This window comes from Leiobunum rupestre, chromosome 7 (assembly GCF_980474605.1).
Source record: "Leiobunum rupestre chromosome 7, qqLeiRupe1.1.hap1, whole genome shotgun sequence".
Lineage (NCBI taxonomy): Eukaryota > Metazoa > Arthropoda > Arachnida > Opiliones > Sclerosomatidae > Leiobunum > Leiobunum rupestre.
Window position 1 is genome coordinate 19,782,772 of NC_143390.1, and position 11,625 is coordinate 19,794,396.

At 37.8% G+C, this 11,625-nt stretch overlaps 1 protein-coding gene and 1 long non-coding RNA gene across 2 annotated transcripts; one reads left to right on the forward strand and one right to left on the reverse strand.

Annotated features, from left to right (window-relative positions):
- Nucleotides 1–587: 587 nt before the first annotated feature.
- Nucleotides 588–3,411, reverse strand: LOC149935062 (uncharacterized). Its single transcript, XM_090153521.1, has 2 exons — nucleotides 2,888–3,411; nucleotides 588–2,703 (listed from the first exon to the last, which is right to left on the reverse strand). The coding sequence occupies exons 1-2, from the start codon at nucleotides 3,409–3,411 to the stop codon at nucleotides 588–590; spliced, it is 2,640 nt and encodes an 879-aa protein (XP_090009647.1).
- A 5,388-nt stretch (nucleotides 3,412–8,799) lies between these two features.
- LOC149935063 (uncharacterized) lies at nucleotides 8,800–9,819 on the forward strand. Its single transcript, XR_016472393.1, has 4 exons — nucleotides 8,800–8,954; nucleotides 9,090–9,289; nucleotides 9,380–9,506; nucleotides 9,682–9,819. It is a non-coding gene; the product is annotated as an uncharacterized LOC149935063 (long non-coding RNA).
- The last annotated feature ends 1,806 nt before the right edge of the window (nucleotides 9,820–11,625 follow it).

Genomic DNA, 11,625 nt, shown 5'->3' on the forward strand with positions numbered 1-11,625 from the left:
AATATGATAATTCCATTTTAGCTTACTATCGATAATAATACCAAGGTATTTAATTTTGTCAACTCTCTCGATTTCCATACACTTATAATCACAAGTAATTTCATCCTCTAAGTGCTTATGTATTTTAATTTTAAAGTTATTCTGATTATCGAAAATCCTACTTGAAAAGCATATATATTTTGTTTTATCAACATTAAGAGTAAGTAGGTGATTATCTAAAACTTTATGGATTTGGTTCATTGACTTTTGAGCCAAACTAAAAGCCTCCTCCCAAGTTTCAGCACAACATAAAATAATAGTATCATCAGCAAACGCCACCAGGAGGCCTTCAATATTAAGATTGCATAATTCGTTAACTTAGATCAAAAACAAAATTGGACCCAATATGGTCCCCTGAGGAATTCCAAAGGTTAATGTGCACGGGTCACTAAAAGTATTATTTATTTTAACTATGGTGGAACGTTTATGTAGGTAACTTTCAAACCATTTTAACATAAGACCTCTTACACCAATTTTTTCTAATTTCTTTAACAAAATATCATGAGACACCGTATCAAACGTTTTTTTTAGGTCTAAAAACATACCAATTATTTTTTTATTATTATGACCGGATTATGTGTTGGTTTGGTTTTATTTGTCGAAGAGAACACTATATAGACTGTTTTACTTTCGTTAATTTCTAAAATATTGTGATTTAACCACTCGTTGATGTTGAACAATTTTTTGTTGGTTTGGTCGATTAGTGCGTCAATAGAGAAATTGCCCTCAAGGTTAATGGTATCATCAGCATAAAGCGTAAGTGAGTTGGAGTCTTCTATCTCAGTAATATCGTTGATAAACAGGTTGAAGAGAATGGGTGAAAGTAGTGATCCTTGCGGAAGACCACGGCATACAATCCTCTCGGTAGAAAGTGTGTCGTTAAGTCTGGTCTGACTTAGACGATTATCTAAGTAGGAGCTTATCCAATTAAGACAATTACCTCTGACACCCATGATTGATAGTTTTTTTAATAGTCTGTTGTGGTCGATGGTGTCAAAGGCCTTTTTCAGGTCCAGGAATACCCCTACGGCGTAATGGTTTCTATCAAGACAGTCAACAATCTGCTTGTAAACTCGAGAAATCGCTAGTTCGACATTGTTATTTTTACGGAAACCAAACTGGCTTGTTGATATCAAATTATACCTGTTGGAGAAGATAACCAGTCGTGACAAAAAGCAAGAGTCAAATATTTTGGCCAAAACAGAGAGAATGGAAATTGGTCTGAAATTGTCAGGTGAAGATGTGTCGTCCTTTTTATGTATTGGGACTATTATGGCCTTTTTTAGTATCTTCGGATATTTTCCCATTCGGAATGAGAGATTAATCAACGTTGTTAGAGGGGTAGTTAAGTACATTGCGGCGCTACGAATAATCTTGGGCAGGAGGTCATCGAAGCCTGGCGCCGAGGCTGTTTTTAAAGTCAACAAAATGGAATAAATTTCAGTTTCATCGACATCTAGAAGGGCCATGGAGTTAGGGCAAGACTTAGTTTTAATATTATTAAGGGTATTTTGCGCCGAGTTCGGGGATAAGCATTGCGGGTTGAAAAAGTCGTTAAAAGTGTCAGCGGTGGCGCTGCCAGTCTTAAGTTTTTTCCGTTTCCTGCTTCGGCCAAGTAAGTCGTTCACCAATTTCCAGGTTTGTTTTAGGTTGCCTTTGTTTGCCTCAATCATTTTCTTATAGTAGCTTATTCTAGCGTTGCGAGTCATGTTATTACATAGATTGCGTGCCTTTTTATACTTGATTAGATTGTCTTCATTTGGAATGCGTTTATAAGTTTTTTTAAGTTTGTTTTTATTCTTTATCTCTTCGATGATATCCCGCGTAATCCATTTTTGGGACTCGCTTATTTTAACTTGGTAGTTGGGGAAACAGTAATTGTATGCATTCGTAAGAAAGTCGTGAAAGTAATCAAAGGCATCGTCGACAGACTTAAACTCACGTAGGATATCCCAGTTTTTATCGTTTAATTTATTCAAAAACTTTTTTAAATTATGGCTTGAGAAGTTACGTATAACTAATTTATCGGTCGAGGCTTGGGAATTTTTTAACTTGACCAAGATGGGAACGTGATCAGTAACTTTTAAGTCTGAGAGAGTCTCAGTGGTGACGGGGAGGCTTGTAAAACAGTGGTCAATTAATGTAGACGAGGACTCAGTGACTCTAGTGGGGTTTGTAATTACTTGAGTAAGACCGTAACTTCGGGTAAGATCTGTTAGTCGCGTTGTGGTCCGGTTGGATTCCAGTAGGTTAATGTTTAGGTCACCTACAATGAGTAATTTGCTGGAGGGAGTAACTTTATCAAGTAGCGATTCCAAGTCTGTGTAAAAATCCTCAGTTAAAAACCCAGTTCTGTATATCACCATATAAAATATGTCGTTTGCGTTTATTGTGTGTATTTCGAGATTCGGTTTGAAGAGACAGAGGTCATCGACAGCATGAAAGTTAATCTGATTTTTCACATAGAAGCCAACACCTCCTCCCACTCTATTATCACGACCCCTTCCAGTGTAAGTGTAGTCGGGGTAAGCATCAGCGTAGTCGGCTTTGTACCAAGTTTCGACAAGGGCAAAAATATCAATTTCGGTGGAGGTAAAATTGTTACAAGATATAAAAAGTTCAGGAAAGTTTAAATTAGCACTTCTAATGTTATTGTAAAGTAAACTGGACATAGAATTTATTTAAATATATAAAATTAGGCAACTCTATCTAGAATCAGGTGATCTTAACAATTTTTCGAGAAGCAAAATTATATTGAAATTTATCAGACCCAATCGATATTATATTCGTTTTAACCCATTTATATTTTTCCGGCAATTTTGTCTTGGCAAACGACCTTAATTCAAACCTAGCCAATTGTTGATTAGCGGTATAATCATGTTCAATAAATACGTTAGAACCTCTTAGGAGAATGTTATTTTTAAGGAGGATAATATTTTCATCATATGTACTAGCTTGGAAGATACTATATCTATTTTTGTTGTTAATAAAAGTACCAATACGATATACCTGACTAGGGTTTACAACAATATTACCATTAAGCTTTTGGGAGAAGAGGTCATTTACAATTCTAGCCAATTCGGTTCTATCTTCCAGTTCTTTGTCGGGCATGCCTTTTATTATTAAGTTTTTTCTTTTAATCATGACCTCAAGATTTTCTATTCGTATACGTTTTGCCTCATAATTATCTTGAGCTCTAATATCGACTTGTGTTAAATTGTCCTCAAGGATTGCTACTCTAGTATCCAAAATACCAATGTTCTGGACCGAGGACTGGACGTTTTTAAGGATATCTTCGATTGCCGTTTGTCTCGAATCGATTCCGGCAACCGTGGTATTTGTGTTATTTAGTTTAGAAGTTAAACTATCCATTTTTCCGGAAATTTCCCGTAGCTATTTCATTATATCTGCAAGGGCCATTGCTTCAGTCTGGTTACCTTCCGCACTTTCGGGGTTGGATTTAAGGTTAGAACGAGTGTTTTTGCCATTTAATGACGCTCAGTGGCGCGCAGTGGGGGGCGGCGGAGCCCACAGCATATGCTTAATACAAAAAAGAGGAATAGAAAAGGGTATTACACAAACCTGGTAAACATACATAAACTTGAGAGAGGCCCGTAGATGAACACAGACACAAACCTAGTTTGAAGAGAAATTCTATTAGTTTCAAAAATAATTATGTACGCTCTGTGGGTTCCGCCAGAGTTCTGAGAGAAACGCAGTCAGTAGCGTTGAGATGTTAGGGTTGAACTTTGGTCGACGATAAATGATTGTTTTTATGCACTTTTTATTGCAGTCGGAGTTTTCTTGGTCACCTTTGGTAATATTTTCGCACTCGGTAGACAATTTTTTGGTGAGAAAGAAACAAAAGCTTCGATAAAACAGCGGGAGCAGTAGTCCTCTAGCGTTCGGTCAGGTAGACGAATTCCGACTTAACTTGTCGAAACGAACAATCCTGGATATAGGCCGAGATAAGTTTAGCACGATACGGCAGTCCAACGTTGGCTGGTAAACATACATAAACTTGAGAGAGGCCCGTAGCTGAACACAGACACAAAGCTAGTTTGAAGAGAAATTCTATTAGTTTCAAAAATAATGGTGTGCGCTCTGTGGGTTCCGCCAATAACATAACAATATATATCCCTTCTACGTAATTGTACAGAACTGGTACTCAAGTGTCTAAGACTAGATTTGTCTTAGTTCATCGTGATTGAAAAATAAACCAAAACACACTTACACTTAAGTAAATATCATAAATTATACTGAGTAATTTTAACTAAATTCAAACTAACTAACCATAAACTCTGTCTTAATTAACAGCTGAGAGCTGTTCGCTACTAATTACTTCCAATCTACTTAATTACCCTCACACGTTGAATTGATAATTTCAAGGGTATAATTAGGTTATTCCAATTCAAAAAATAATAACAATCAATTTTATCTTACAGCTGACTTGAGTTAGTTCACAATTACTTTAACACTTTCAGTCTTAAACACGCACTGTTCATACACTGAAGTCCATTCACTCACGTTCCAAACGCGAAACACAATTTATCGCTTTTCTTGACCGAAGACCAAACATACTAATTAAAACCGCAAAGTTACCTCATAACTTTTGACCGACACCAGGACCCCGTCCTGTAGTAGTTCGTCTGACAGCCAAGAACTAAGAAAGACTAAATCTTCTGTATTGACGGCAACGGCCTTATATACTGTTATTTTGTGTTTTTTTTTACCCGTCGAGATTTGACTAAAGTTCGAAAAATTTAAGAGATTATATTTTTTACCCGGTTTGATTGATAGTTCTCCACACGGCGGCGCTATATTATTACTTTGATATAGTTTCCGCGGGAGTTTTGAATAATTATCCTTTTTCTAAGCGATATTAAAAGGTAACAATGAACTACTTTTTGTGTTTTAACGAAATTTTGTTAAGAATTTAACAAAAATTTAAAACAATACAAAAAACCGTACCAAAGAATAAACAAACAAAGTTCAATAAACAATATATACAGATATTGTATTAATCCGTTTAGTAAAAAAACCCGCCTTATCATAATTGTTCCTTTACTTTAACATTTTCCCTAAGGAAGTCAATGGCTCGGCAGTGAACTATCCGCATTGTTACAATGCGACCCGAGTTCAATTCCTGATCACGATCAAATATAAGATTAATATAATTTATAAATATTTAATTAAATATAAGATTAATATAATCTATAAATATTTAATTAAATATAAGATTAATATAATTTATAAATATTTAATTAAATATAAGATTGATTTAATTTATAAATATTTAAAATGATGTAGAATAAATTATAGTACCTAACGTTATAACTTTGTAAAGGACATTCGCCAAAGCTGTTTTTTAGAAAAACACCGTTAATAAACAAGCGTTGGTGGCTGAGTGGTTAGAGTACATCTCTTGCACGAGGCAGACCCGGGTTCGATTCCCGTACGGCGCCTAAAAATCGCAAAATGATACTAAGACGAATACCGTGTACAACTGGTGGAAACCCTGCCATTGGACGTTGAGAGGTAGCACTACATTCAGCACTCGGTCCGTCCCAAAGTCATTAAGAAGAAGTTGGAGTGAAAACGCCCATACAAACACAACAGACTTAACACTCATAACCGTCATAACACGAACTCAACATCCACAACAATCATAACACAAACTCAACACCCACAACACGAACTCAACATTCACGACATACAACATAACAATAACGAAATATCCGGTAAGCGTTGACGAAAAAAGCCCAACCAAACCCAACCGCAAATCAATCCGTTAACGCTCACCGTCACACGGTGGTTTTGCCAATCCTTCGAGAAACTGCGTACGCAGTGATTACACTTTGCACCGAAAATGCGAACGCGTTCGCCGGCCTGACAGACAGACCCACAGACCCACAGACAGACACGGTGGTTGTATAACCCCTCCTAGGGGACATAGTCCCCTCGGAGAGGTAAAAATACACAATAACAACCCAATCAATCAGACTTCAGAAACAAAACTCATAGAAAAATATTATAACGCAGTCAAGACTTCAGAATCAAAATAATTCATAGAAAAATATTATAACGCAGTCAAGCAATAAATTAGTTCAAATACTTAGAAATCAAGCAATAGAAAATATAATATCAATAAGCGCAACACCTTACCATTCACAAATACGATTTTTCATGTTATTATAATGAAACAGGATAAGCTTTTGGGAATGACTTACGCTCTTAAAGGTTCCTCTAAGACTGGACGATTTTGCGGGAAAAAGGAAATAAACTTAAAAAATAGTAGATACAAATATAAGACAGAAAAGACCAACAAAACCAAAGATTAGACAAAAAAGAACGTAATCTCGATCAGTTAAAAACACAACAAACAAGATTTGACTTTTAAAATTTCATACATAAAACATTTAGACTTTAAAAACCATTAATATACTCTTCTACTAAGCTGAGTTTATAATTTACTAAGAAACGTTATATGCATCGGTGGTTCAGTGGTAGAACATTCGCCTCTCATATAGAAGGGCTCGGGTTCGAATCCTGGGCGTCGCATCCTTTTTAATCAACAAAGAAGACGTTACATTCGATGCAATAATTTAAATGGAACACGAAATTTCGTTCTATTTTAAAAACTGAAATTTAATGCTCTGTTAATTTGTTATAAACGATTCCGCTTAAGCTGATCTTATAATTTTCTTTGGACAGTAACATGTATCGGTGGTTCTGTGGTAGAACACTCGCCTGTCATGCAGGAGGGCTCGGGTTCGAATCCCGCCCGATGCGATCGCAAAATTGATACTAAGACGAATACCGTAAGCAAATGGTGGAAACCCTGCCATTTGGACGTTGAAACGTTTATCGTCCCAAAAGTCAGTATGAAGAAGTTGGAGAGCAAACAACCATACATACAAAACGCATACCCAACAAAATCATCACCCACAACCGCCATAACGCAAACTCAACACACCCACACTACACATAAACATTACAATAATATTTCAAATTAAACTAAGTTGAAACCGTCACGACGGTGATCGTTAACGAAAAAGAAAACAACCGCACCAAACCGCACCAATCGTTAACGCTTACCGACAGACGGTGGTTTTGCCAGCTTTTAAAGTTCTGCAAAAACGGTTTTTCGACTTTGCTCCGGTAACGCGTTTTGGACTTTGCCCCGGTAACGCGTTCGCACACACACACACAGACAAACATACAGACAGACACACACACATACACGATGATTGTAAAACCCCTCCTAAGGGACATAGTCCCCTCGGAGAGGTAAAAAGAAATTTCCATTTGTATGGAGCTAAAACGGTATCCACCAGACGCATGAACGTGCTCGGTGCGTTTTTCATTCCAAAAGGCATCTTTTTGAATTGAAAAAGCCCCGGATGACAGACGAAGGCGGTCTTCGGCCTGTCACACTTCCTAACGGTGACTTGATAGAAGCTTTTCGAAAGGTCAAACGTGGTGAAATACTTCGCGCTTCCCAAATACGCCAAAATATTGGGGTCGAAGCCATGGGGTAACAGTCAGACTCCGTTACCCCGTTTATTCCCTTAAAGTTAATGCAAAGCCGTTTGGTACCATCCGGCTTGCTCGCTAGTACAATAGGCGCACCCCAAGGCGAGACACTGGGTTCTATCAAATCTAGATCCAACAACTCATCAAACGCCTTGTCAATGTCCTCTCGCTTTCTTTTACTAGCTGGAGGGGGGTGAACGAAAATCGGCTTGGCATCGCCCGTCTCTATCGCGTGTTCAATGATAGAAGTTTCGCCGGGCCGTTTCGTAAACACTTCTCGGATATCCGAGATGGTTTTTAACAAAGGTTTCCTCTCCCCATCCGTGCACTTAGGGCCCGTTCCAGAGACGAAAAATTCTCGTTAACTAACGAAAAAGGGGGCGTGTCTTGTTAATTAACGAAACTTTTTCAAAAACGCGTTCCAGAGACATTTTAACGAGACAAAAAGTTTTGTTTTTCAACGAGAGCTAGACGAGAGCTCCGGAGCTCTCATTTGCGCGTTCGGAGGCGAAAATAGTGAAAAAATGGCGGCGGAGTTTCTTCGAGCTAACATGATAAAACAAGGTGTAAACAATATTGAAACAGATGTCCCGCTGAAAATAATGTATCGCGAGTGACCCAATACTATGAATTGAATATAAAAAAAGGATTTTTGGCACTACCAATCAAACATTTACCTGAAACCGCGTTTATTGAGCTACAAATGGGAATGGCGAAGGCCCGAAATGAAGACACCCCATAGATTAGATTTTGCTACGCAGGTAAGAGTTCGTTTATCATTATTCTTATTTAATATCAAAACGAAAAGAAGAAAGAAAGATCTTTTCGTTTTGATATATTTAAAATGTGACTCTGGGAGCAATTGTATTATAAAATAATCTTATTATAGATCATCATAATCATCTGCTGTATTTGTTTTGGAAAGACGGAAAATTGTTATCGACACAAAACTGTCAAGTTGAGTGTTTGTCGAATCATTCACAACATCAGTCAAATTATTTTTTGTACACATTATATAAATAAAAAGTATTTCAATTCTTAAAATAGAAGTATTTATTTATTATTGTAGCTATCATTTAAAGAGAACGGGGAACACATCTCCCTTTTGACCTGATACCCAATGATAAAAACTGCCTAATATACTGAATGAAATGTTTATTGAGCCCCTAACTACTTTTATGGGTAAAAAATTACCGGAAGGTGATAACCACCTTTGAAAAATATCCAAATGAAATTCAAATCTACCGCCAAACTGATATTAAGTGAAAAAACCTGCTTGAAGATGGAGACAGCTCCGTTGGACGATGGGTCAGCTGACAACAATAAAGAAATAAGTTTCATTGTCGTGGGAAGTGTTACATCTGAAAGCTAGAGAAAAGGTAATAAGTAATATTCATTAAATTAATTTAAAAGTAGTAGACATACTGCTGGTAAATGTAATTATGTTTCAGGGTTATTAATTATTCGTTCATAAGGCGAGGTCACTGAAATAAAATTTTCAATTTCCTTTTCAGCCCGAACAAAAGAGTTGAGTATGGTAACCAGAATTTTATTGGTATTGTACAAATGACTGGAAAAGGAGAGAGAAAATTGCGCATTTCGTTTAGAATAATTCCCTAAAACCCATTCAATCGTTCTTGATTATTTACTACAGACAGAGCAACGTGGTCTAATGTTTCAGCACTGCTAGCAGCAATAGGTTTGGAGGGCACAGGTATGATGTTTTTTATAGCTTCTTTTGTCACCTTTAACAGGTATACCAAATTATTAATTTTATCTTAATTAATGTCAATCTATTTTTCAGAGAGTGTAGGAAAAGAGCAACGTTAACAATACATAAAACACTTTTGGATTTTTCCTTTACCGTTGGTCTAGGCGGATTTGGAAGTGGGTTTTCAGCCCTTGCGTCTATTTAAAAAATGTAACTGCTAGTAAGTAATACATCTAAACTGAGCGTTTCTAAATAAACCCATTTTATTGACAATATCTTGCATTGTCAATCTTTGTTGCCGTTGTTTTGTCATCAATATGGAAATCCTAATTAATTTTCAATTAAATAATGATATCCTCTACTTAATAGAAATATTTTACCACGTCTCTTTGCAGCCAAATTAAGGGGAGCATTACCGACCTCGCTTGGTGGAGTACTCATAGGAGTAATGTGAAAACGCCCCGTACTTGGCGTACCAATAAAAAAACCACTCATTCTCGCTGGTGGTATGTGAAACTGCTAGCGCTTGTAGAAGGTACGGTGGTTTATTTATATTGTTTCAAATTGTAATGTATATTTAACAATTCAAATTTTATATTTAAAGTAAATAAAGTAGAGTTTAATGTACTTGTTTCTTCATTGCTGTACTACCAATGCGATTTTCAACACCTGCTATACCACAAATCATAGTTTCGCCAATTAGCTTCACCACTCTATTCTCAAGTGGTGTCAGCTAATCTCCAGTTGATTTTCTGATCATTATGATATCTTGGGCCAGTGTCTTTACGATGTTTTTTAAGAAAGACCATTTTGTTCTAATTTGTCCCCTTACCAACGGCCGACACTTCTTTTGCCATCTCTTTTCACGCTTTTACTATGTTTTTGTAGGCTTTCACTACTGCCATAACTCCGTTGACCAAACCCATTCTAGCGGGAGTTTACGAAGTCTCATTAAAATGTCTCTGGAACGCGTTTTTATAACTCTAGTCTAGGTCTCGGTAAATCGGTTTCGTTAAATCGCGAGTCTTGTTTTTAAACGAGACTTTTGAAAACGTCTCTGGAACGGGCTCTTAGACTTTGAAACTAACGTCTCCAACGCTGCGGGGGTTCCCACGGCGCCGGGACTCTCATTGTCTACCTGACAATAATTTACCCTTTCGCCAGTAGGAGAGTCCACAATCATCAGGGTTTTTCCATGTCGGGGGGGTCGGCAACGGAAGTCCCCGCTTCCTTCCCCCTCCCGGCAGGGGGCGCGGGGGGTCGAAATTTACCTCCGCAGAGTGGCGCGCGTACTGCGCGCTGATTGGCTGGCGCGGGGACCACGTGGTTACTACGCGGCGCAGGGACCACGTGGTTACTACGCGACGCGTGTACGCGCTGATTGGCTGACTCGAAATTATTCAAAATGGCGCTGATTGGCTGGCGCGAAATTATTCAAAATGGCGCTGATTGGTTGGTGTTTTGGCGCGAAATTGTTCAAAATGGGGTCAGTACTCCTTTAAAGGAATTCCCAGGCTCGCATAGCTATACTCGGTCCCCGTTTTCCATTGTTAAAGTGGTGACAGGTTTGATTGATTGAGCAGGTGTTTATCGGGGAGACTCGTGCGCCGTTGCTAGGTTACCCAGTACGCTGTTAGAGGAAACTCTAGATTTTTATTCGGGACCATTTCGTTGTACACGTAAATTTCGAAAGAAAAATGGCTGCGTTAAATAGCCACGATATTCCTTTAAAATTTCTTTCGAAAAAAAAAACGATTAATGAGTTTCGTTAATTGGAAGGTACCAGGTGTACATAAATCAGACTTGGCCGCGCAAGGGTTTTATTCGTTACCAGACAGCGTATCAGTCAAGTGCGCCTTCTGTCCGCTAGTCATAACCGATTGGAAAAGCGTACCCCTCATTCGACACTTGTAAAAGATACCGCTTTGCCCTTTCATGAAAGGAGAATCTGTAGGAAACGACTCGAATGTCGAGTAAGGATGACGGTAGCTTACTTGGTAGGACGAACAACTTTGTAAATAGCAAATTAAAATAGTCACGAGTTCGAATCCCCTACAAATAAGAGACCGTCATTTTTTTTATTAAAATGGACGACTTTTACGTAACTCTACCGAGTAACGCCTCTAGCGACCTCTATCCGGCGAATACTCAGTCAATCTTTAAAGTAAACTTGGGTCGTTCTATAACACTACCGGACAAATTTGTTGTTGGCGTGTCGGAAGTAATTTTGCCTCCCAACTGGGAAAATATCACGGATAAAACTAATAATTTTCAGGTAAAAACGGTAGCCGCTGACTATTATAAAAAACGACTTTACATTTATAAAATCTCATTAAAAG